Raw genomic sequence first — 24,851 nt, 5'->3', positions numbered from 1 at the left:
CTGTTTTTGTCCTTACTCAACCTCCCTCCCTCCATTCCCCCTTCCAATGTCATGGTTTCCTAGTATGACCTGGAGGCATGCCCCCTTGGCCCCTTGACTGACATCCAGATACTTTTGCTTTCTTTTTCTAGGTGTGGGTCTGTTTCTTTATCTTAATATTAAGTGGCAAACTCTATCTGAGGTAATGTGCGAGTCTGGAGGAGATTATAAGTCAGGGGAGGAGCTTGAGCTATGAATCAAAAGTCTAAGAAGCGGCTGAAGTTGGATCCAAGGTCGAATCTGAAACCCAATGATTGAGGAAGGACAAAAACAGGCAACACAGATGCATCATTATGGTGAGTAAATAACTTTTATTTTTCCCTTGTACATGGTCACTATGATGTTACTTTAATACTTAATATTTCATATTGGTTACATCTGTGAACCAATAGATGTCCAGATTTTTGCAAACTATCAAGATTTTTGCCTCATATTTTCAGTCTGTCCTTCATAAAACTTATAGTTTTCTGGCAACTCATTGAGAATTGAAGCCAGTAAGTAATATACATTTCAGTTTTAGACTTTGTGCCCTTCAGAAAATGCATGCTAATACAATACTTGTTATTCTAGCAACTTCCTAAGTTTATAACAGCAATATTTAAAAGCTATCCCTAATTTTGGGCCTTTGTTTCCCCCATTATTTTTGGTTATTTACAGATTAATTGTGCTTCGTATTGAGAAGTATGGCAATAACTAGATTCAGTCTTGTTCATATTGACTTGTTTTTTTTTTTTAATTTCTAGCCTTGTAAACTCTGACTTTTGTGTGTTATGCATGCCTACCTAAGCAGAGGTAATCTTTGACAGTTCCCTATGTTTTTTTTTATATTTGGTCCTTTTGGATCTTATTCTACAGGCGTCGCTCACAGTGGCTCACATCCATGTCATGTCTACCAACCATCCTCTTACCTCCTGGACTATTTTGGTATTGTTTGTGCCTGTCGTGTCCTGGGGGGCTCTGCCACCTGTGCTTCTATTCGGGGATTTCTTTTTATATGTCCTACCTACTTCCTTTCCACTCCCCCTGACAATGCCTTGCCTTAGGCAGCGTCATCAAAGAGCATCCACCCACCCAGGGCAGCCATGCTGTTCCCTCCCTGCCACTGTGTCAGTCGCCCAAGCCACTAATCAAACTCTGGTTGCTTGGGCCATAGTCAGGGCTTTGTCTCTGTATGCCACAGAGTGGCTACTGCCCTGTACGTATTACACTTATATGCTAATAGTTTTCTGTCTCTTTTTAAAGCATGGACATATTCAATTTACTTGATATTATGTCTACTTGACATTATCTAAACTGATCACAGAAATGCTTAATATTACTGTCAGTGTGCATCAGTACTGTATAGGGTCAGTAGGTCTTTTTTTCTCTTGTGGAAAGGTTTTGTTCAATATATTGCAGAATGAATTTATTATATGAACTACTAACATTGTGGGGTAATTTTTTCAAGAGATTCTCTTAAAGATTTTGCATCTTTCTTTACACTGCTTGTAAGCAAGATCTTAAATCTTTTCCTAGCTCTAATCTACATTTTTGATGTTTCCTTGTGCCTCAGATTATGGCTGAAAAGGATTTCTGGAACAGTTTACTTAACTGGTTAACAAAATAAATGTATAAATACATTTATGAAAAATGTCATCAGCTATAACTTTTTCCCAATTAATATAACTTGAAATGTTTCATTTGAAGATATCTGTCCTATGAAAAATTATTTGCACTTACGATATACAGTATATGAGATATTATTAAAAATGTCATTTATTTAGAAGTGGTTTAAAAATGGTCACATGCATCACTGTTCTCATATTAATATTTTACAGTTTGAGTTTATTCTTTTGTCCATTATGGATTTATGTATAACAACAAAACTGTACAGAAAAAGAAGTTATGTACTCACCATAACGTTCCATGTTGGTAGTTCATCTCACCCTTCATTTTTACATATGGGTTCGGAGCCAATCCTCGGCTCCGACTTGGCCGATTTACAAGCTGGAAGACTTCTGGTTGTCTCGTGGCTAAGCAGGTATCCCATGGTGCACCAGTACAATCCCCAGATCTTGTTTACAGCTCACTGGAATAACAATCATAAAAACAGCCAATACTAAAGGGTCTCCAACCAAGGGCAACCAAATTATTACTTCCAGATCTTCCAGGATGGAGGCAGGAGGGGTGGGTTGGTAAAAATGAAGAGTGAGATGGACTACCAATATGGAACGTTATGGTGAGTACATAACTTCTTTATGTTAGGTAGTCTGATCTCACCTTTATTTTTACATATGGGACAGCATCCCTAGCGCCTTATTCTTGGGTGGCTCATTGGAAAATACTCTTGAGCACCGTGGAGCCAAAGGATGCTCTACCCCTGGATGCCAAATCCAATTTGTAATGTGTAATAAAGGTGTGAGGGGTAGCCCACGTAGCTGCTGCACAAATATTATCAAGTGGTACCCTGGCTTGAAAGGTTGCAGAGGTAGACAGTGACCTGGTAGAATGAGCCTTGATCCTGCAGGTTAAAGGTTTGCCCTTCGAGCTATAAATAAAGGCTATACAACTGGAAATCCAATTAGATAGTATCACTGTAGAAACTGGTAAGCCCAATCTAGAGTCAGAAAAGGAAATGAATAATTCATCTGATTTCCTGAAAACCTTAGTCCGCTGTAGATAAAAATGTAGTTGTCTATGCACTTCTAGCTGATGAAAACGGTACTTAGCTACATTATAGTGGTTAGGGAAGAAAACTGGGAGTTCTATTGATTGATTTAAGGTAGCATTAGAACAAACTTTGGGGACAAAGGAGGGATTAATACGTAATGACACCCTGTCTTTGTGTAAAATCAAATACGGTGGCTTAGTAGACAAGGCCTGTAGCTCCGATACCTGTCTAGCTGATGTGATAGCTACCAAAAACAAGGTCTTCCAAGACAAAAAGTTTAGAGAAGATGAGTGGGAAGGTTCAAAGGGGGAAGATGTCAATTTGGACAACACAAAATTTAAATCCCAAGAAGCCACTGCTTCTTGCAGAGGTGGTCTCAATAGAGTGGCCCCTTTCAAAAAGGTCTTGCATAGCTTATGAGACATTAAATTGGTATCTGGAAAACCTAAGTGAAAATGAGAAATTGCCGCCAATTGGACTCTGATAGTGGCAGCGGCAGATCCTTGCTGAAAAAGCTCAGAAAGAAAATCCAGAATCACAGGGATAGAAGCAGTGTATGGATCTACAGTCATTCTCTGTTCCCAAATAGAAAACATTTTCCATTTACTGCCATACAGCTTCCTAGTTGAAGGTTTATGGGAGGACATAAGAATATGTGACACTGAGGATGATACATCATGAAGTCTGACTAGGGATGGAACTGGTCTGACTAGGGATGGAACTGGAGCAGCCACGCTGTCAATTTGAAGTTGTGGATTGAGGAGTGTAGGGAACCCGATATGTGAGTCAATAGATCTGGAGCTGGGTCCAGAATACAAGGATCGTCCAGAAGGAGAGACTCGAAAAAGGGGAACCAGACCTGATGAGGCCAGTAAGGAGCAATGAGGATCAACTTGCTTCCCAGCTGACTGGCTTTCTGAATCACTTTGGAAACGATAGGGATTGGAGGAAAGGCATACAGAAGTCCCATGGGCCAATCGTGAGCCAGAGCGTCTCTGGGAATCTCCCCCAGAGGGGGAATGAGGGAAAAATAGCTGCTGCATTTGGTATTGACTGGGCTGACAAAAAGGTTGCAGCAAGGCTGTCCCCATTTCCGGAAAATCTGATCCACTGTTTCCCATTTCAGAGACCACTCGTGAGGCATTAGGACTGCCCGGCTGAGCTTGTCAGCTATCACGTTGGTCGTCCCTGGAATGTGCGTTGCAACCAGAAAGCGCTGGGAAGAACTCGCCCATTCCCAAACTCGCATGGCCTCTCGACAGAGTGGGTAAGATCTGGTACCGACGTGTTTGTTGATATGCCAAACCACTGACATGTTGTCTGATTGTATCGCAATTGTCCCTAGAGGAAGAAGGTCTTGAAGTGCTTGCAACGCCAGAAGCACCGCCCTCATCTCCAGAACATTGATATGCAGATGAACCTCGTGTTCTTGCCATGTGCCTTGGACAGTCCTGCCGAGATAATGCCTCCCCCACACCCGATCTGGGAGGCATCCATGGTCACAGTGGCAACTGGTTGGGCCAGAACAAAGGGGGCACCCGTGATCAGTTGACTGGGAGTTATCCACTAAAGAAGGTCCTTCTTGCATGATTCTGTCAGCAGTATAGGATGACTCAGTGGAAGATGTTGGAAGGACCATTGGGAAGACAGAAGCCACTGGAGAATTCTCATGTGCAAACTGGCTAATGGTACTAATAGAATTGTGGAAGCCATAGTCCCGAGGAGCTGAAGAACCAACTTCACTTTGACTTTTTGCAGCAGGAGAAAATGTTGACCTTGGGAGATTAAGTTCTGTGCCCTTTCGGCGAGGAGACGAGTTATCATGTTCACTGTGTCTACTTCTGCGCCTATAAAAATCACAGATTGAGAGGGCAATAATGCAGATTTTTTCCAATTTATGGCGATCCTTAACTGAGCACAAAGTTGAATCGTGGCATCCCTTTTTTGGAGGAGTAGGTGCCTGGTGGGGGTGGTCAGGAGCCAGTCGTCCAAATACGAAAACACCTGGAATCTCTGACGTCTCAGGTGAGCTGTCACTACTGCCATGCATTTGGTGAACTCCCAGGGGGCTGTGGTGAGACCAAAGGGCAGAGCGCAAAACTGATAGTGACTGGCTCCCAGCCGGAAGCGTAGATGGCTTCTGGAAACCTTGTCCATTTTTATGTGGTAGTAGGCATCCTGAAGATCCAGAGAGCACATCTAAAAGTCTTTCCTTAACAATAGGAGTGTAGACTGCAGTGTTACCATCCGAAACTAGTCCTTCTTCACTGATTCATTCAGTCTGCTGAGGTCCAGTATTGATCTCCAATCTCCATTTCGTTTTGGAACTAAATAGAACCTGGAGTAAGTTCCGGATCCTATCTGGTCTGCTGGGACAGGCTGGATGACTCTTTTTAAGAGCAACTTGTTGATCTCCACAGTTGCCTGATCCCTGTCATTGGGTGGTACATCTGGGATCCTTTTGGGAACAAACGGTGATAGGGAAAAGGGTATGATATAGCCTTTGCTAACAACTCTTTGTACCCACTTGTCTTGGGTGATATTTAGCCAGGCTTCTTGGTACAAAGAAATGTGACCCCCGACAGGCCCCAGCAAAGCGCAGTCGGGCTCCACATCAGAAGCGCTGATAAGGCCGTCCTCGAAAGGAATCACGGCCTTGTTGGTATTGCGGACTGCTCCTACCTGTAGGGCGACATCTGCCATTCCCTCCTCCTCTGCCTCTGAAGGAGGATTCACCCTGTGTGTCAGGAAAGACCCTCTGGGACTTCTTGAACCACATTTTAGCATCCCTTTGACTCTTGGGGTATGGTCTGGAAGGGACAGTATAACTCACTCCCATGGCAGAAACCATCTTTCCTTCTTGCTCACACCGCCTGAGTGTATCCTTCACCTTGGAACCAAACAACGAGGAACCATCAAATGGGGCCTTGGTGAAAGTAGACTTGAACGGTTCCGCAAAATTACATAAGCACATCCAGGAGTGGCACCTCAAGGCAACTCTGGTACCCGCTGTTCTACTCGCTCCATCTGCAGCATAAGAGATAAGTCGCATGGAGGAATTAACCATAGAATTTAAGGTGGACAACTGAGTAGAAATCTTGTCAGGAACTCCCTAAGTACACGCACCTTGTATGGAATCTCCTAACTCCTTGAGGAGATCCCTCTGCAACCTCGTGAAGTGCATGAGATAGCTCAGCGTTCGAAGGGTAAAGGCTGCTGAACTAAAGATACGCTTCCCAAATCTGTCAAGACCCCTTGATGTTCTTCGTGCATACAGCTGCAGTCATAACAGATGGGTTATCCTGCCGTCAGGCGGGTCCTCGGTCAGCCGAATTCCAAAGTCTAGGTCCGGCGTCGGTTGTCGTCGCTTCTTCCCTGACGTCAGTGCTTCAGGGGTATAAAAGAGGCAGCCGACGCCATATTCTTCAGTCTTTCTTGCCGCACGGTGCCTGAAGCAGAAGCAATTCGCAAGTGCCGGTCGGCCAGCTCCTGAGATTTACGAAAGTATTTCAGCCGAAGTCTTCTTGAAAGCTAAGTACCCCGTTGGGGAAACTTTTCTTGCCTCAGACCGATGTCAGACAAAGTTAATAATTGCATTTCTTGTGGGAAGCAAATACCGCATAAGGATTTCCACTCTTTCTGTATACCTTGCTTAGGCCCAGACCACGACGTCTCGGCCTGCCGTTTCTGTGCTAGATTCAATAAACGCACTATTAAGCGTCGGGCGGAGTTCGCCCTTCACTTTTTCGGCAAAAAATTTAATTATATTATGTCATCGGATACTCCGACTCCAGTTTTGAGCAAAAAACGCAAAGATAAGGACCGACATACGAGGTCCGCACCACCTACTGAAACCACGCTAAGGCTGACTACCGGTTCTCCGGTACTCAGCGAGGCGCCTACGCAGCCCCTGACTACCGATGACAATGCATTACTGGTGTCTTCAGTACCCGAGGTCGCAGGCTCCTCGGCCCCCATTCCTACTACAGAACCCGACGCCACTCCTGGCGGGGAAACTCAGAATTTAGACAGGCCTGCCATTTCTCAAGGGGTCTTCAGGCCTTCCTCCTTCTCTATTAAAGCCTTCACTAAATCTAAAGCAGCCATGAAAACCAAAAAACAGGTTCCTCAGACCCCCTCTCAAGGCACCATGCCTAAAAAACACATGCTTAAAATGGCTGAGGATTTGATTACTCTTATCAGGGGTTCTCAACCCCTCCTCTGACAAAAGGCCCAGATTAGAGGAAGACTGCCCTTCCTCAGATCAAGCTTCTATTACCTCAGAACTATCTGAGGACCAGGATTATGCCTATTCTCCATTCGAAGACTTTGATGCAGAGGAGTCTATTCCCTCGGTCTCCCCCCCTGAGGACTTCTCTTTTGGGGAACCCTGCATACATTGAGGGAACACTTTCATTGGGAAGGCCAAGATTACTCAGACTCCAAGAAAAGGCTGAGGGAATTTCTTCTGCTCCCCCAGCATAGCCCTCTGGCTATCCCTCCTGTTTTAGATATATTGGATGATGTGTACACAGAAACCAGCCTTAATCCAGATTCTTTGCCTCCAGCTCCTGTTAAACCAGACAGGTATTACCGGGTTCCTGATTCCTACCAGTTCCTATATAAAAGCCATACTGCTGACCCAGAAACAATTTCACAGGGTCCCAAGGGAATTAAGGCCTCTACTGCTAAAAACCCATTACCTTCAGAGAGAGATTCCAGAGCTTTAGAAAGGTGGGGGAAAAAGGTGTACATCTTGGCCACTTTAACCATGAGGGCATTAAACTGTCAGTTCCATATGTTAAAGTATCAACAGTTTTTGATATCTCAGCTGAAAAGCAAGATGACACAACCAGAACAACCAGATTTAAAAGAGTTGCAGGATTTGTTGCATGGTGCAGAGCAAGTGGGTAAACATACCCTGCAGTGTGGTTTTGATGCTTTAGAGGCCTCATGTAGAGCTGCTGTTACGGGGTCTGTTATATGTAGGCATGCTTGGCTCAAAGAGCAAACCTTACCAGATCATGTCAAAGCTAAATTATTAGATGCACCTCTTCAAAAAGATGTATTGTTTGGTGTTAAAGTTGAGGAGGTGCTAAAGAAAATGGAGGAAAAAGCGAAATCAATGCAAACAGTGAAAGATTTCCTGCAGGTACAGCCTCCACGTTTCAGCAGAAACTGGCCTTCAAAAAATTGGTCCTTTCCAGCCACGGACAGACCTCAAAGGGGCAGATACAGGCACCCAAGGGGTAGAGGGCAACCACAAGGATCTTTCAGAGCCAGACAGTGGTAAGCACCGACCCCAAGAGGTGCAGAAGATAGATCACAGTCTTTTAGAAAACAGACACAATGACTTCCCCCTACACCTGCCAAGCAAAGCTTTAATGGCAGCACCTTTGGGCGGAAAACTGACATTATTTTCAAAAAATTGGCATATTGTTACAAAAGGCAAATGGATTCTGGACATTATAGACAGAGGCTACAGGTTCCACTTTCACACCCTTCCAAAAATGAGAGGCATGCCAAACCTGCCACAAAATCAAAGGGCAGAGGCACAAAAACAAGTTTCAGCTCTCATGGACATGAAAGCAATTCAAGAGGTACCTGCAAAAGAACAAGGTCAAGGGTTTTATTCCAGACTATTCCTGGTACCAAGGAAAGACAAAGATTGGAGACCTATCTTAGACCTATCCATCCTAAACACATATCTACAGGTGCCAAAATTCAAGATGCTCACATTACAGCAGCTTCTTCCCAAGCTGGGCAAGGAGTCTTGGCTGGTAACATTGGACCTCAAGGAGGCATACCTGCATGTCCCTATCAGACAAGATTGCAGAAGATACCTCAGATTTCTTGCAGGTTCAACCCATTACCAATTCTCTGCATTGCCCTTTGGCTTATCTACTGTGCCCAGAGTGTTTACGAAATGCCTGGCATCAGTAATCGCCTTCTGCAGACTACAAGGGATACAAATCTCCCCATATCTGGACGACTGCCTGATCCAAGCAGACAGCAAGGACTTACTACTGCAGCACCTGGCGTTTGTAATAAAACTGTTGAACTTCCTGGGATACGCAGTCAACAAAAATAAATCAAAACTAATACCCTCTCAACAAATAATTTTCCTGGGTGCCATCTTGGATACAACCACCCAGATGGCCTACCTCACGCCAGACAAGCAAGGGCAACTGTCTCAATACCAGAAAAATGGCAACTTACACCAGGCTAACTGCAAGGAAATTCCTGCAGGCTCTGGGATTCATGGCATCTTGCATCCTACTAATCCCATGTGCAAAGCTGCATATGAGGAAACTTCAATGGTACCTGAAAAACTTATGGTCTCAACACAGCCACAGCTTGGAAGCAATTATACCACTCATTCCATGCCTTCAAAAGGAATTTTTGTGGTGGACTCAAGCTTGCCAAAGAAACACAGGTCTTCCTTTCAGTGTACCTCAAGCAACTCAAATCATCACAACAGACGCCTCAGACTATGCCTGGGAAGCACACATGACAGATCAGTGCATTCAGGGAAAATGGACCTGAAAAGAGAAGCACCTTCACATCAACCAAAAGGAAATGCTAGCCATGCAAAAGGCTATTATGACCTTCAAAGACCTACTGCATCCAGGCCAGCTATTGATAAGGACAGACAACACCACAGTGATGTGGTACATAAACAAACAGGGGGGAACTCATTCATACGCCCTGTGCAGGCAAGACATGACCCTATGGAACACAGCACTGGAATTGCAAATTCAACTACAGGCACAATTCCTGCCAGGGAAGGAAAACACACTGGCAGACAACCTAAGCAGAAATATGACAGATCCGCACGAATGGAAGTTGCATCCTCAAGTTTTCACAAAGATAACTCAGGCATGGGGTCAGCCAGACATAGATCTCTTTGCTAGCCACAGAAATTGCCAGTTGAAAAAATTTTGTTCAAGGACCTATCATCCACAGGCCTGGAAAGTGGACGCACTTTCCTTCAATTGGGCAACATTGACAGTCTATGCCTTCCCGCCTCTTCCTCTGCTGCCCAAAGTTCTATTAAAAGCCAGAGCAGAGAGGCCGAAAATGATTCTCATTGCTCCAGATGGGCCAAGACAACACTGGTATCCACTCCTGAAGAGCCTGACACATTCTCCACCATGGATCCTACCTCTAGTCCCTCTTCTGTTGTCCCAGCACAACTACAAAACCCTTCACAGCAATCTCTGCATGGAGAATTCCTTGATTTCCCAACAGTTTCTCCTCTCCAAGGAGGTGCAGGATGTCATCTTGGAGGCCAGAAGACCCTTTACAAGAAAGGCCTATTCCGCCAAATGGAAGCAATTTTGTGCCTGGAATCAAGAAAAGGGACAGAATCCTTGGGTAATAAATATACCTCAAATTTTACAGTACCTAGCTGAGATGTTAAACAATGGACTTTCCTTCTCCTCCATCAAGATCCACGCTTCAGCCATTTCTGCACAATACAACACAGATCCTCCTTTATTCTCTCACCCTCTCTTAAGGCAGTTCCTCAGCGGGGCAAAGAATATAAAACCCCCAAGGAAACCACCAGTCCCTGCTTGGGACCTCAACTTCGTATTGGAAAAGCTGACCCTTCCTCCCTTCGAGCCAGCTTCTTCAACAGAGTTACAGTTCTTGTCATGGAAAACAGCCTTTCTTCTGGCTATCACCTCAGCACGCAGGGTTTCGGAGCTACAGGCCCTCATGGTTGTGCAACCATTCATCATTTTCCATCAGGACAGAGTTTCCTTACGAACCAACCCTACCTTTATGCCAAAGGTAGTATCCAGTGTAGCTTTGAATCAGACTATCCACTTACCTACCTTTTATCCTAATCCACAAAACAAAGGGGAAAGTCTACTACATTCCTTGGACATTCACAGACAACTTCGTTACTATTTGGACAGAACAAAGCCATTCAGGAAATCTGAGCAACTCTTTGTGTCCTATGCAGCAGGTGCTCAGGGAAAGGCTATTTCCAAACAGACAATTTCAAAATGGATAGCCCACTGCATATGCTTTTGTTACTCATTTCATGGAAAAACTGTGCCTGCATGCATCAGATCCCACTCCACCAGAGCCACAGCTACCTCTGCAGCCTTCCTCAGGGGGGTCCCTACCAAGGACATTTTGGAAGCAGCCACCTGGAGTTCAGTGCACACTTTCTCCAAGCACTATCACCTCCCACTATACTCAAAATCTAGAGCGGGCTTTGCCACAGCAGTCCTGCAGGGCATCCTAGCCCCTCCTAGTTCCACTTAGTGCCTACCACCCTTACTTAGCTTTGGGATTCTACCCATCTGTTATGACTGCAGCTGTATGCACGATGAACATAGTACAGTTTTGTACCTACCATAAATGTAGATGTTCGAGTGCTCATACAGCTGCAGTCCAGGTTTCCCTCCCTCCATCCCCTCTTAGGACAGGCCTTATGACAAACACTTCTCATATAACCTTTTTGGGGTATTCTTTTATGGCGTATTTGCTTGCAACTACTATTTTTGATTTATCAACATTGCATCTTTACATAACATTATGTTTGCCTACCTTCTGGGGGCACCTGACATCTGGGGCAAGAAAAACTGAAGAATATGGTGTCGGCTGCCTCTTTTATACCCCTGCCACACTGATGTCAGGGAAGAAGCGACGACAACCGACGCCAAACCTAGACTTTGGAAGTCAGCCGACCGAGGACCCGCCTGACGGCAGGATAACCCATCTGTTATGACTGCAGCTGTATGAGCACTCGAACATCTACATTTATGGTAGGTACAAAACTGTACTTTTGGCGGATGAACAGATGAAGAAGTCTCCGCTAACTCCTTCTTTGTGGCCACCACCACCACCATGGCATCTACGGGAACACCCTTGGACAAGAACTCTTTACCAGGGGCGGCAGACAAGAACTTGTTCGGTCTCCTGGGGACTGGTTCCACTGTGTCAGGAGTATCCCACACCTTTCGACTAAGTAGATCCAGTTTGTCAAAAGGTGGAGACACCCAAGAGACAGAAGTTTGAGACCGGAAAGCCTTCAGGTACACCAACTTCTCATCAGAAGGGTTAACAGTGGGCCAGTCGCATCACTGCCTAAGGATCTCTAAAATGTCCACAAAGGAGATATCATCAGAGGACGACTTGGTGGACCCTTCCGACTCCTCGAGGTCAGTGTCCGATATCAAAAACTCATCCTGGGAGTCAACATGTTTCCTCTTACATAACCTCTTCCAGGAGGGCTCCTCGGAAGGACATTCCGGGGAAGCCTCGGAAGAGTGGGGGCCACCAGCCGATGGCTCCTGAGGCTGCGGGTCTCTGCTGTTTCCCGAGAGAGTAGGGACTGACACTGAAGTGGGTGCTCTTGGGGGAAGGGTGCTGGTGCCACTGGTAGGGGCTGAAGAATGAGACAGCCCACTCCTCATCATCTCAAACGCGGACCTCTCCAGCTCCAAAGACCTCCTCCGCTCAGAAGAGACGAGGGGTGGCGCCGGAGTCAGAGCTGTCGGCTTCAAGATAGATGCAGGGTTCGAGCTTACCCTGGCCGAAGCACCGAGGGGAAGGCTCGGAACCGAAGAAGATCGATTCCAACCCTCCCTGTCGGTGCTGACAGGAGAGCTTTGGCCCCTGGACACGACGGACAGCACCTGGCGTGTTGGAGCCGAACCTGGCTCTCCAAGGCAGCAACCAAGTGTGCTGGAGCCGTCATTTCCTCTGTTGGCACCAAGCACTTCGGCTCCAAAAGGCCAGTATGGTTCAGAGGAGCAATAGCAGACAAGGACAAAGCTGGGCCAAGTGGCTCCGGAGCTGACAGGGTCAGAGCCAACAATAATTTTGGTAAGGCAGACGACTTCAGGAGTCTCAGCACTACCCTCTCCACATCTTCTTCTGAGAGGCTCCTGGAAAACCTAGAAGACATAGTCGGAGATCTTGACCTGGGGGGGCACTGGAGACTTAATTGTTACGGAAACTGGTAGGGAGCTTACAGACCAACTCCGAGTAGCAGAGTCAACTGCTGCATCAATAGGTTCAGATATCGGCTCTGAAACACCTGTAACTGACTCTGACACCACCATGATGCTCTCCTTTGGTTTCGAAGGCTGAGGAGTCAAGGAGGCAGATTTGGACTGTTTCGACTATTTAGGAGGTGGCTCCGAGACACCAGCCTGAAAAGGCCTTTTTGAGGATTTTGATTTCCCAGACTTAGAGAAAGCAGAAGAACTGGATAGTGCTTCCTCAAAGCATGGTTTCAATAGACCCTTGAGTATGAGTTTGCTCTTTCTCTCCTGTAACACTCTAGGAGAGAAAGCATGGTTGAACGAGCACGATTTCTGCAAGTGGATGGCCCCTAGGCAGTAGACACAACTACTGTGGCCATCTGTTAAAGACATCTTTTGGGAGCATTTCATGCACTTTTGAAACCTGAGGGTTTATGCTCCTTACTTTCCTTAGACACACAAAACGCAGAGATTGAAAGAGAGAAAAAGAAGGAGGACTAGGTCCTCTAACTAAAACAAGCCTAGCCCTAAGAAGGAGTTGCACAAGGACTAGGTCCTCTAACTTAAATGGGCCTAGCCCAGTGTAGAGATAGTTAAGTCTTCTATTTTAAACAGACCAGAAAGGAAAGCCCACTCACACAAGAGAAACCGTGAATGACACAATACATTTCTAAATTTCTAATAACAGGTAGTATACTGGGGAGGCTGCAATCCTAGTAAATTCATAAGCGGTTCCCTACCAAAAACAATCTCAGTATAGCAGAAAACGAACTGCTAATGGTGACCAAAAAGGTCAGAATAACAACAGACAAGATAACAGGAGCCCCTGTTGACTAAGAGCGGAAAACCGCCAAAAACTGTACTCTATGTAATAATCGTAAAATGCGCAACGGCGCCTAAAACTAACTGGCACACAGGATACCAATAACACTAGTCAACTAAGCTGCACTCAAAAAGGGCAAGGAATACAACTGCCTAATATATTAGCAACACTAAATATACAATAAAGTTCTAATAAAGCATTAAAATATGATACAGAATATAAAGAATTTAAAAACTTAGCCAGAGCCAAAAGAAGAACGACCGAACTCGTTGAAGCGGCAAACGAGATCTGGGGATTGTACTGGTGCACCATGGGGTATCTGCTTAGCCACGAGCCAACCAGAAGTCTTCCAGCTTGTAAATCGGCCGAGTCGGAGCTGAGGATCGGCTACGAACCCATATTTAAAAATGAAGGTGAGATCGGACTACCTAACATCAACTGTTTTGTTAAATGTTTACAGGCTACACATTTGAAGTACTACTTTGTAAATAAAGGCTTAATCCTTAAAGGAGATCATTGAATTTAAATATTAGATTTGATTTAATCTTCAGATTTTTTATGACATTGCTTTTCATCTTCCATAGTTTTGAATAACATTAGATCATTCTACAAGTTGGATCTCTTTTACTTAGTTATTACAGTTTCTTAATGACAGCACTGATAATCAAAAATGTTATTCAGAATGTTTAACAACACTTACTTTTGTTCACTAACATGTTTTAATCTCTGTTATGGATTTTGTAATAGAATGTGTCTGACATGGCAGCAGTACAGGCTGTCTCTGAGCAGTGGAAGGAAATGATGACAAAATTCTGTCAAGACGTAGAACAAGGTGAAGCGTCCTGTAGGGAGAAACTCAAAGTCATCAAAGAAAAGCTCTGCAAATGGCAGCAGTACTATGGAGAGCATGTCTTGTGAGTATGACAAAAAATACATGGTTTAGATGAGTGAGTGAGCACAGCCTAAAAAAGAACTAAGTGAATTTCTCTGTCCTTTCTAAAGGAATACATAAATAATAAGGAAGATTTTGTAGCTTACCTAAAGAACAAAGGGTTAAAACACTAAGCAATTTTAAGCTATTTGAGGTGTGGTTTGTGTTACTTTATTCAGTTTGAAGAAGTCTCCTGTTGGTGATGAAATCACTTACTGAATATGGTATTTTATTGATTTTATAGAATACAGTTTATTTTGGCTTTTGCAGTTTTTCTTTCTTTTTTTATTTTTGTTTTTTATATGGCTTGTACTGCTTTTGCACTGGACTTTTTAAAGGAATGCTGCACTGCTGATAATAGGTAGCCAGTCTGCTGAACTGTGGATCCCATGTTGTTGTCATCTTATGTCTGGCTTCAACCTAGGAGTTATTGGATCTGACACCATCCAGTTCTACAAGACTTCAGCTTGCCAGGCTCTGTCTCCCCAACCCACAATCACTCACTCCCTCGAGTATAACCCAGATCAAGTTTGCCACCATTTCAGTATAGCAGCTTGATCGTCACTCTCTTTTGGTGTATCCTTTCAAAGTGCTTTTTTGCTGTTTTTATTATTTCACTGATCCCCTAGGTTAGATAGTTTTCATGTTTGTCTTTTTGGTACATTCATTAGCCATGGGTTTTTTCCACCTTAGTGTGTGCTTTTTCTCCGGTAGTGTATTTTCTAATTAATATTTAGAGTTGTCGTTAGTGTTTTTTTGTTAATTCTTTGAGTGCCCTTTTCTCATATAGTGTTTTCTAGTGTTTAGCTTAGGTATATAGCTGTTCTTTTCTTTTTATGATTTTCCTGTAGTGCTGTTCCCATGGATCCAAAGGGATTTAAGAAATGTGTTTCTTGACGGCAAAAGCTTCTGTCACAAGATGTGCATAACAAGTCTTTTTATTGCTTGGGGGCTGCCTACCTGGAGTCTCCATGTGCTATTGTAATGGCTTTGGTTCCAGGGTGGTCAATGAGAGGAGGGTGAAACATGTTCTGAAGGTCCTCTTCCCAGCAGGTGCTTCCTCTTCTGCTTCAAAGGACAGATCAGATAAGGATCACTGACACTCAGCCAAGGACTCCAAATCTTTGAAATGGGACAGTCAGAGGTCTATTTGTGCCTTTGCCGCTGGACCCTCTTCTTGTTCCCGAAAAGCCTCAGTACCAGCGTCAGATCGAACACATCAGATTTGATTGCTCTCGGTGCCGGTTTCAGGTAAGGCTCCCTCTCTGGCTCTCGGTGTGCCCAGACCCTTCTGGGTAAAAGGGTTTCCTTTTGATCATGTAGCTTCCACCTTTTCTCCCTCCACTTCGTTAGAGCTTTTACCTGAGTCTTCTCCTTCCCTGCCCATGGGTCCAAGCCTCTTCAGTTTAGCTCAGCTCCAACCAGTGGATCCGTCACCACTTAAATGAACTTCTAAGCCCCTGTCAGTGGCTTCTTCTGCTTGGTCATCTCAGTATCGATGGGCAGTCTGAAAGCTTCAGATCTGGAGCATGTGATGAGGTCATTTTTGCAAGCACAGATGCAATTAGGCCTTTTTCCTTCGGGTCCAAGCTCTCTCCCTGGAACCTCAGCTCCATCACCCTGGCTTCCTCCCTTGAGCCCCTTGGTTCTGAAGTCTTTGGGCCCAGCTGTGTTTCAACTCTCACGTTCAGATCCGATGGCATGGCTGCATTTGACTGTAACCCCCACCTTGGTTTCCTTGGCTCCTCGACGCAGATACATCCAGGCAGGCATCTCTGATTTGGTTTTGACGGTCCTGGCTTCAGAGTCATCCCTCCCACTCAGGGCATCTGCTCTCAACATTTCTTCCCCAGTGTCGATGGTGGGGTGAGGATTAGCTCCTTTGGGTTTTGGCATATGTTAAGCTTCTTTGGATCCCAGGACTGTCAGCTCCAGTTGGCCAGCGTCTACTTCTGCCTTTGACGACATGGAGAAGATGCTCTACTCTAAGGAGACAGGTCAGTCTGCCATATCTGGTGTCCACTCATCCCTCTCATCTGCTTACCTCAAGGAAAAAGAGGGATCCCCTAAGTCCCCACATGATGCCACCTCTTTTGGCAATCTTTTAAAGCTTCCTCACCAGCTCAGGGACTAGACCACTGAAGTTCCTTTTTCAGAGGAGTCAGAATTTCTGAAGGCCTTCAGCATGGGCCTGTCCATGCCCTGGGAGGTTCCCCTCTGGATGCACTCAGTAATCTCTGTGTCTCGGAGGGCATGGAGCTAACCTGATATGGTGGAGTGGATCCCAGAGAAGCCTGACAGAATTCTCACCCCTCCAAGGATTGGCCTCACTGAGTAAGGGTCTGGCCTTGGATGCAATTGTGGAGGCATCCACCACAAAGAAGGACATTTCAGAAGAGAGTTCCATAGTCCATCTCCTGAACAGAGAATCTCAGGCTTTGGACAATGTAGGGAAGTACTGTTATTCCTCAGCAACATTCACTTTAAGAGCACCCATCTACCTTTTCCAGCTGCTAAGACTTCAGTATGATTTAGTTGCTGAAGGATCTAGGAATATTAAGACACAGCAGTCTCCACAGGTTCAGAAAACTCAGTTGTCTACTCTCCAGTCTATTGCCAACTTCTCCATGAGTCTCATTTTTAATATAGCTGATGGAGTTCTCAGAACCACTGGTATCAGCATTGCTGTGTGTCCCCATGCTTGAATAAGGTTGTACAATTCCGTGGACTGTTTCAAGGCATCCTTTATCAATGCCCCATTCTACAGTTCTGGTTTATATGGGCTGAAGATTAAAGACACTCTGACTAGGGGTCAGCAAGATGGGAAGACATTGTCTGCCATCACAGAATGTTTTGCTACCCCTCAACAAACCTTCTTATGGAATCAGAAGGGGGGGGGAATGTCTGTTTTTTAGGAAGTTGCAGTATTCTTTACTTTCAAATGGTCTCCCTGTTGCAGTGGAAGTAAGCACAATGGATGCTGCTCTCATGCAGAGGTGGGCTGGAGAAACAGGGCTTTCATGGAACATTCTCCAAAAGGCACTTCCAGAAATCTTGAGAAATTGCCCGACTGTCCTGCTCTGAGTAGCTTGGGAGGTCATGACCTTAGACGCGTGGGTGATAAGAGTCATATCCAGAGTCTGTAACATTCCATTTTTAGAAATACCAAGTTTCAGTTGCAAACATCTCCCAGATGCCCCCCCCACCACCACCACCACCATCAGAGACAGAAGGCAGCGGTAGAGATTCAGAAACTGCTGGCAAATTGAGTCATCCAAGAGGTCCTGTCAGACCATCTAGGATCAGGGGTCTACTCAAAGTTCTTTATTTTTGGTGCCAGAAAGAACAAGATCCTCAGGCCTGTTTTGAGTTTGAGCAAACTGAATTCCTTTGTAAAACAGACCAAATTCTGGATGGTCATGGTGCAGTCCATTCTACCTCTGCTTAGGAAGGATGATTGGATGTACTGATAGACCTTAAGGATACCTACCATTATATCAAGATAGAGAGGTAACCCAAGAGGTTCCAGCACCTCCATTTGGGAGCCATTCATTATTAGTTTGGGCCTTGCCATTTGTTATCTCCACAGCCACCTGTGTGTTACCAGGTGCATGGCACTGGTGGCAGCCTGGCTTCTGCCGCTGGGATTTCAGGTCTTTCTTTACCTGGACAGTTGTTTTCTCACTGCTCCCACAAGAGTGTCTCTGATTACGGCCAGGGATATCTTACTCCAATTGTGCAGTCATTTGGGAATAATCATCATTTATCAAAAATCAAGCATTTACCCTGTTCAGACACTGGAGTTCATAGGCTCCCATTTGGATACTGTTTCCCAAATTGCCAGACTCCCAAGTTCTAGAGTAATGGACATTGGATCTCAGGCAGTATCCTTGTTTTTTTATGCAAAACCACCAGTGCATTCTCTTCTGAAACTTTTGGGCAAAATGGAAGGTTTTGTCCCCTTAAGGAGGAGCATGAGCGCTCTGTAATGGACCCTCGCAGTGTAGTGGTCGTATTTGACTCATCCAGTAGACTTTCCTGTAGTGTTGACAGAAGGTTAGTCATGATCAGATTCAGGATTCAGTGGTGGTTAGAGTCACCTTTAATGACCAGTGTGAGACTGTTTGTTCTTACTCATCCATCGGCCATAGTCAACATAGATGACTCCCATATCGAGTGGGGAGGGCATTTCTTGTGTGCATTTTTCAAGGGACCTATTTTTCCATGTAAACCAATGTTCACATCGATGTTCTGGTGATAAGGGCTGACTGCTTGTGTTGCAGGCCTTTCAGAATGTCCTCCCCAGTGGTGTGATTTCAATCTAGATGGACATTATGTCCATCATTTGGTATCTGAACAGATGGGGGGAATATGTTCTTGTCCTCTGTGTTGAAAGGCCATGGGGATTTGGTAATGGGTGAGCTCATCTCAATGGTTTCTGATTAAGAGTGGTCTCTGAATCTGAGAGTAGCAGCTCAGACTTTTTGGAGCTGGTGCACTTTCCATGTTATGATCTCTTTGCTTTCCTCTCCAGCACCAAGTGCAACAGCTATTATGCCTTAGTTCCCCCTCTGGGACTGTCACCCACAGATGGTCTTCTGTATGATTGGCTCCCGGATTTCTTATACACATATTCTCCAGTCCCCCTGATAATCGTGTTTCTTCAGATGGCATCATGTTGCAGAGCGACAGTGATCCTCAGTGCTCCCTTTTGGCCTTGTTAGGTGTGGTTCCCATTTCTGTGGCTTCTTCTGAGAAACATACCTTGGGTACTGGATTCCAATCTGGATCTCATTTCTCATCCAGCAGGTCTAGAGCTGCCCAACCTTGAGTCTTTCAATTGAGCCACATGGTTTCTTGAGTTTCTTTGATGGCCAGAAATCCCAAGCTATCAGATAGCATTGTGAATACTTTGTCCTCTTCCCAGAAGTTATCTACCAGTGTAAGCAAATAAACAGATGTAGTTTTGCTGTTTGTGTGGATTTACTGGGGTTTAATCCCTTTTCCCTTCCTTTAAAGATGGTCTTAGATTTTCTTGGAGATTTGTTTAAAGCCGGCTCTAATTATTCTACAATTAAGTTGCAATTGGCAGACATATCTAATAATCATGGTGGCAGGGATAATGTTTCCTTGGCTGCAGGGAAAATTTTCAGAGTGTTTCTGAAAGGTAGCTTTCTTTTGCACCATCCCATTCAGGACCATGTTCCCCCATGTGAGTTACCCCTCATGTTGCAAGCCCATGCCTACCCTCCCTCTGTGCCTTCTGCTACTTCAGATCTAAAGTTTTTATCTTGGAAGACATTGTTCCTGGTGGCTGTTGCAGCTAGGATAGGGTCTGAGCTACAAGTTCTGTCGGCTAATCTTCCATACCTGGTTTTCCACAAATATAGGATATCCCTTTGCACAGACACATCTCTTCTTCCTAAGCTGGCTACTTTGAGTAATTTGAATTAGTCTATTCATGTGCCTGTATTTTTCCCATTTTTCTAATAAGGGTGAATACTTGTTGCATTGCTTGAATGTTCATATACAATTGAGATGAGATTTTACTTTGCTAGGACAAAATCTTTTAGGAAGTGCAATCACTTGTTTCATTTTCCAAATCTAAATTTGGTAGACCAGTTTCTAAAGTTACATTATCCAAGTGGTTGTCAGACTGTATTTCCTTTTCTTATACCTTGAGAGGTAAGATTTTGCATTGCAAACCTAAAGGTCACTCCACCAGAGCCGTGGCTACTTCTTTGGCTTTTTTACCCAGAGCATCCTTAGATGATGTGTTTGCAGCAGTGACTTAGATGCGGTCTCACACATTTCTATCTCATTACCCGTTGGACATTCAGGTTAGGTCCATGGCTTCATTTGACTTCAACGTGTTGTGAAATATCCTTCCTTAACTCCTCCTAAGGGAGTCACTTGCCTGGGGACCTCTGTCCCATAGATTGAAGCCAGAAGTAGAAGACAACATCTGATGCAAAAGTTATGGTACTTACCATAGCGATATATCCGTGTTGTCTGTCTCCACTCTCTCTCTCTCCTGCCCTCACCTGTATAGTGAGTCTGTCATCATAGGATGACCATGTAGGAGAGGTCTGTTGTTTTCTTTTCTTGGAGTCTTTTGTCCTCCTACTTTATGTGGGTGTATTACACTGGTGTAAGATTAAGAAGGGGCAAACCCGGTCTGAGGTAGTCTTGAAGGAGTGAGGGATTGTGGGTAGGGGATGTGGAGCCTGACAAGCTGAAGTCTAGTAGACTTGGCCAGTGTCGGATCAGAATCAGATCCAATAACCCATTGGTTGAACCAGATGGAGACAGACAACACAAATCTGTTGTTATGGTAAGTACATAACTTTTGTGTTTATGGCACTTTAGCTTCAGTGTCAAATTTGTGCTTTTAGTATTACAACTTAATAAACATTAAGACTAATGTCTTAGTTACAAGCTAGAGAACATCAGTGCTAGTGCATGTTACTGCAACCTCAACAGCACCACAGTAATAAGAAAGTATACACTCTAGCAGTTTAAGCTGCTCATCTTACAAGGTCCATTACAGCTTGTTTGTCATCTACACTTGCTATAACTATATATATATATATATATATATATATATATATATATATATATATATATATATATATATATATAGGTCCACGACAGATGAACAAAACGCCAGATCACAGACGACCACATCGCCGAGACGACATCGCCAACAGCAGGCATCCCCGAAAATGGTGAGTAGTGCAGAATGGGAGTTAGTCCCATTCCTTCACTGTAGTGCAGTCTCAGAGTTGGTATATTTAAGTATGGGAGATGTGGGGGGAGCCCCCCTGCTATACACATTTTAACGTGTTTTTGTGTGTATAACAGGAATGGAAATGTGTTCCGTTCCGTAATACCTTGACTTACCTTTGTCGAGGATGTCTGCTGTCAGTGGTGTCATCTCGGCGATGTGGTCATCGGTGATCCGGCATTTCGTTCAGCTGTTCTGGACCCATACATCATCATCATCTTCTTTCAGCTGTTTCCGTTAGGGGTCACCACAGCAGATCACCTGTTTCCATTTCTTTCTGTCCTCTGCATCTTGCTCTGTCACACCAACCACCTGCATGTCCTCTCTCACCACATCCATAAACCTTATCTTAGGCCTTCCTCTTTTCCTGTTACCTGGTAGCTTCATCCTTAGCATCTTTTCCCAATATACTCAGCATCCCTCCTCAGCACATGTCCAAACCAACGTAATCGTGCCTCTCTGGCTTTGTCTCCAAACCTTCTAACCTGGGCTGACCCTCTAATATACTTATTCCTAATCCTGTCCACCCTCGTCACACCCAGTGCAAATCTTAAAATCTTTAATTCTGCCACATCCAGCTCAAACTCCTGCCTTTTTGTCAATGCCACTGTCTCCAACCCATATAACATAGCTGGTCTCACTACCCTCTTGTAGACCTTCCCTTTCACTCTTACAGGTACTCGTCTGTCACAAATCACTCCTGACACTCTTCTCCACCCACTCCATCCTGCCTGTACTCTCTTCTTCACCTCTCTTCCACACTCACCGTTACTCTGAACTATTGACCCCAAGTATTTAAACTCATCCACCTTTGCCACCTCTACTCCTTGCATCCTCACTATTCCTCTATCCTCCCTCTCATTCATACACATATATTCTGTCTTAGTCCTGCTGACCTTCATTCCTCTTCTCTCTAGATCATATCTCCATTTTTTCAGGGTCTCCTCCACCTGTTCCCTACTCTCACTACAGATCACAATGTCATCTGCAAACATCATAGTCCACGGGGACTCCTGTCTGATATCGTCTGTCAACCTGTCCATCACCATTGCAAATAAGAAAGGGCTCAGAGCTGATCCTTAATGTAACCCCACCTCCACCTTAAATGCATCCGTCACTCCCACTGCAGACCTCACCGCTGTCACACTACGCTCGTACATATCCTGTACCACTCTTACATACTTTTCTGACACTCCTGACTTCCTCATACAGTACCACAACTCCTCTCTAGGCACCCTGTCATATGCTTTCTCTAAGTCTACAAAAACACAATGCAACTCCTTCTGACATTCTCTGTACTTCTCCATCAACACTCTCAGAGAAAAGATTGCATCTGTAGTGCTCTTTCCCAGCATGAAACCATACTGCTGATCACTAATCATCACATCCCCTCTTAACCTTGCTTCCACTACTCTTTCCCATAATGTCATGCTGTGACTGATCGGTTTTATCCCTCTGTAGTTACTACAGCTCTGCACATCACCCTTATTCTTAAAAATCGGTACCAAAACACTTTTTCTCCATTCCTCAGGCATCCTCTCACTTTCCAAGATTTCATTAAACAATCTGGTTAAAAACTCCACTGCCATTTCACCTAAACACCTCCATGCTTCCACAGGTATGTCATCTGGGCCAACAGCCTTTCCATTCTTCATTCTCTTCATAGCTGTCCTTACTTCCTCCTTGCTAATCCATTGTACTTCATGATTTACTATCCCTACATTATCCAACCTTCTCTCCCTCTCATTCTCTTTATTCATCAACCCCTTAAAGTACTCTTTCCATCTCCTCAACACACCTTTGTTTCCCTCATTATCCTTTATCACCTTTACCTGCTGCACATCTTTCCTAGCTCGGTCCCTCTGTCTAGCCAATCGGTACAGGTCCTTTTCTCCTTCCTTAGTGTCCAACCTTTCATACAACTCTTCATATGCCTTATCCTTAGCCTTCGTCACCTCTCTCTTTGCCATGCACCTCATCTCCTTATACTCCTGCCTACTTTCTTCATCTCTCTGACAATCCCACTTCTTCTTTGCCAACCTCTTTTTCTGTATATCCTCCTGTACTTCCTCATTCCACCACCATGTCTCCTTGTCGTCCTTTCTCTGTCCAGATGTGATACCAAGCACCTTTCTAGCCGTCTCCCTTACTAGCTCTGCTGTAGTTATCCAGCTATTTGGTAACTCTTCACTGCCACCCACTGCCTGCCTTAACTCATCCCTGAACTCCGCCTCACAATTACCTTTTTCAATTTCCACCATTTGATCCTTGGTGCTGCCTTCACACTTCTCCTCCTCTTGATCACCAACATCATCCTACAAACCACCATCCTATGCTGCCTAACTACACTTTCTCTGGTCACCACTTTACAGTCTCCAATCTCCTTCAAACTGGCCCTCCTACATAAGATATAATCCACCTGTGTGCATCTTCCTCCACTCTTGTATGTCACCCTATGCTCCTCTCTCTTGTTAAAATATGTATTCACCACAGCCATGTCCATCCTTTTTGCAAAATCCACTACCATCTGACCGTCTGCATTCCTTTGTTTAACACCATACCTACTCATCACTTCCTCATCCTCTCTGTTCCCTTCACCAACATGCCCATTGAAATCTGCTCCAATCACCACCCTCTCACCATTGGGTACAGTCATCACCACTTCATCCAATTCACTCCAAATGTTTTCTTTCTCATCCATTGCACACCCAACTTGTGGAGCATATGCACTAACAACATTCATCATTACACCATCAATTTCCAGCTTCATAAACATCACTCTATCTGACACTCTTTTCACCTCCAAAACACTCTTAGCATACTGTTCCTTCAGAATAACTCCTACGCCATTTCTCCTCCCATCCACACCATGATAAAACAATTTGAACCCACCTCCGATACACCTAGCCTTACTCCCCTTCCATCTGGTCTCTTGCACACACAATATACCAACCTTCCTTCTGTCCATCATATCAGCTAGCTCTCTCCCTATACCAGTCATACTGCCAACATTCAAAGTTCCGACCCTCACTACCACAGTCTTAGCCTTTCTCCTCTCTTCCTGCCTTCGGCCATGTCTTCCACCTCTTCTCCTCCTTCGGCCAACAGTAGCCCAATTTCTGCCAGCACCCTGTAGGCTAACAGTACTGGTGGCAGTCGTTGTTAACCCGGGCCTCGACCGATCCGGTATAAAAATGTTTATTGGTGTCTGCATGAAATGAATTGGCGAAGTTTTATGCCGGATGCCCTTCCTGATGCAACCCTCCCCATTTATCCGGGCTTGGGACCGGCACAAAGAAATGCACTGGCTTGTGCTTCCCCAGTGGCTGGGTTCTGGACCCATATATATATATATATATATATATATATATATATATATATATATATATATATATATATACATATATATCTATCTATATATATATAGGATCATAGGAGGTTATTAGGCTAATGGCCCTGGGGCGCTTACAAGCCTAGGCAAGAGTTTATCCCCAAAAAAGAAACCTCAGTCTACACCTGTCACCCCTGTCAGTGAGGACACAGGTGTAACCCCTGGTACAAATTTGTGGTATCCCATCCACTCATCAATGTTGCACTTGAAGAGGGTCAGTGAG

General features: G+C 44.6%; 1 protein-coding gene across 1 annotated transcript in view; it reads left to right on the top strand.

Moving 5' to 3' along the window:
* AXDND1 (axonemal dynein light chain domain containing 1) overlaps positions 1–24,851 on the top strand; it is a 2,684,234-nt gene that overhangs the window by 1,561,620 nt on the left and 1,097,763 nt on the right. The window contains exon 14 of the mRNA XM_044085955.1: positions 14,267–14,433. Coding sequence (XP_043941890.1) covers positions 14,267–14,433 — 167 coding nt within the window. The remainder of the gene's footprint in view (positions 1–14,266; positions 14,434–24,851) is intronic.

The sequence above is a fragment of the Protopterus annectens genome, chromosome 10.part0, assembly GCF_019279795.1.
Source record: "Protopterus annectens isolate FY-2018-M chromosome 10.part0, PAN1.0, whole genome shotgun sequence".
In the NCBI taxonomy this organism is placed as follows: Eukaryota; Metazoa; Chordata; order Ceratodontiformes; family Protopteridae; genus Protopterus; species Protopterus annectens.
Note: the sequence above shows the minus strand (reverse complement) of the source record. Positions and strands in the feature narration are given on the sequence as shown.